The following is a 2500-nucleotide window of genomic DNA, read 5'->3' on the forward strand; positions in this document are numbered from 1 at the left end:
GCTTCGTGCGATAAAGACATTTAAAAAGAAATGAACAAAAAAATGTGCATATGTAATATATATGTTATATATGTAATACATATGTTATATGTGTAATATATATGTTATATATGTAATATATATGTTATATATGTAATATATATGTTATATATATGTAATATATATGTAATATATGTAATATATATGTAATATATGTAATATATATGTAATATATGTAATATATATGTAATATATATGTTATATATGTATATATTTTTATTTTATATCTTCATTATGCATAAACTATATATTGTTGTGTATACACATTTTAAAAATCAGTATTAAAAAAAAAAAATAAATAACAAAAATTAGAAATATTAAAAAAAAACAGTTATATATTAATTTATTGTGTAATCCCTAGCGGGCAAGATTTTTTCAAAGAATGAAAAAGATCGTAATCGTCTAGGTAATAAAAATTTAAAAAAAAAAAAATGTTGTAAGTTTTTAGTTTTGCAATATATTTTTTTTTTAATACAATATGTATGTATATATATATATATATATATATATATATATATATATGTGTATATTAAATGTATTGTATATCCTTAAAAAAAATAATGAATAATATATTGTAATATATATATATATATATATATATATAATGTTAATATGGTTATATATTGTGGTCGTTATTTAATTATAATTCATATGTATTTAAGTTACCTGAACGTTCAGGTAAAATTAAAAAAAAAAATATATAAATAATATATATATATATATATTATTTTGTATTGCTATTTTTTAATACAAATTTGTTGGAAGTTTCATTTTTAGTGATATTATATATGGACATATGTTTTATTGATTTTTTTTTTTTTTAATATAATTTAATATATCTAATCGTGGTATACTGTTAATACATTTTTCAAACATATGTCTATCATAATCCAAGTACGAATTAACATCATTAAAATTCAACCCTTCATTGATACCGACTTTGATGTTTTGTAAAATATAAGTTGGTATAAATAAAAATTGGAATGAATAGAATAGAGTAAAAATAAAACTATCATCATTAATTTTTTTTTGAAAAAGATGATGATGAAAAATATCTTTGAAATAATTTAAAATATTTTCTTTAATAATTGAAAAGATTTGTTCATTTGATAAATTTTGTTCGAAATATATATTTGAATTTTGTATAAAGAAATTTTCATTTTGTTTAATACATATATCTATTAAATTTATTTTTAAGGCATCTTGTGCATTAATTATTTTATTTGTTAATAATAAATATTTGGCATAATTTAAAGGTATATGTCTAAATAATTTTTGACAGCTACCTCCATATGGATATAAACCAATATGCATTTTATCAAAACCAAACAAGCTATTTTCTTTAGATATTTTGAAATCAGTAGATAATATTAAATCTATACCACTATTTAAACATAAACCATTTATATTACTTATTGTTATGATAGGTAATTGTTGTATTGTATTACATAAAAATCTAAATATATTTGATATTTCAACATTTGTATCTTCATCATTTTTTAAATATGAATTATAGTCTAATGAATTTAAAAATATATTATTATCCATAACACTATGTATTATTAATATCTTTAATTTATTATCATAATATGGAATACAATTTTTTATATTCTTTATTAAATAATTCTCTTTATTTTTAAACTCTTTGATGTAAAACGTATTATTCTCTTCATTCGAAATAATATTATTAACATGTTCTAATACATTCTTTAATTCTTCTAAAAAATTATAAAATATATTCTTCTTCTCATTCATATTTTTAAAAGTTATCAAACCAATACTTCTACTCTCGTCTCGAAAAAAATCAACATATTTATGATTCTTAAAATATTGCCTTTCTTCTTCACAAGCTAAAATATTCTCACCTTCTGAAGCGTTTTCTTTATGTACACTTTTTTCTTCATTAAATTTTTTTTCTTTCTCACTCGGAAGAGATGAAGCAATATCGCTATCTCTTGGTGTGTTTATGTATCTTTTTATAAAATAAGAACATGTTTTCTTTTTCTTACAATTTACGTGCATATTGCACAAAATAATTTTATTATACTTTATGTTAGAAAACAACCATTTTGCAAAAGCCATATTATTCAAAATTTGTGCACAAAATTAAAGGAACAAAAAGGAACATATGTAAAATATGTATATATATATATATATATATATATATAGTATTTTTTTTTTTTTTTTTTTTTCTTTGTCGCCTTATCAGTGTGTTAATTGTCCCTTTTAAATATATAGAAACAAAAAAAATAATATTAAATCGATAATATATATATATATATATATATATATATATATATATTTTTCTTTTAATCAGTTAACAAATTGTTGAAAAAAAATATATGAAAATCCAAAGCAAAAATATTTTATGCATTTTGGTTAACCAAAAAAAAAAAAAAAAAAAAAAAAAAATATAATAATATAAAATAAAATAATAAGGTATGACTACAATGAGATATAC

General features: G+C 17.8%; 1 protein-coding gene and 2 non-coding genes across 3 annotated transcripts in view; 2 read left to right on the plus strand and 1 right to left on the minus strand.

Moving 5' to 3' along the window:
- PF3D7_1425000 overlaps positions 1 to 20 on the plus strand; it is a 172-nt gene extending 152 nt beyond the window's left edge. The window contains exon 1 of the non-coding RNA XR_002966694.1: positions 1 to 20. This exon is cut by the window's left edge and continues 152 nt beyond it. This is a non-coding gene — a non-coding RNA (Plasmodium RNA of unknown function RUF4).
- Positions 21 to 391: 371 nt separating this feature from the next.
- PF3D7_1425100 lies at positions 392 to 518 on the plus strand. The gene has a single exon (XR_002966695.1). It is a non-coding gene; the product is annotated as a small nucleolar RNA snoR31 (small nucleolar RNA).
- A 322-nt stretch (positions 519 to 840) lies between these two features.
- PF3D7_1425200 (enoyl-CoA hydratase, putative) lies at positions 841 to 2061 on the minus strand (the record flags this gene model as incomplete). The annotated part of the gene is made up of 1 exon (XM_001348370.1): positions 841 to 2061. One exon carries the CDS (start codon positions 2059 to 2061, stop codon positions 841 to 843), a length of 1221 nt encoding a protein of 406 aa, XP_001348406.1.
- Between the last annotated feature and the right edge of the window lie 439 nt (positions 2062 to 2500).

The sequence above is a fragment of the Plasmodium falciparum genome (genome assembly GCF_000002765.6).
Source record: "Plasmodium falciparum 3D7 genome assembly, chromosome: 14".
Lineage (NCBI taxonomy): Eukaryota > Apicomplexa > Aconoidasida > Haemosporida > Plasmodiidae > Plasmodium > Plasmodium falciparum.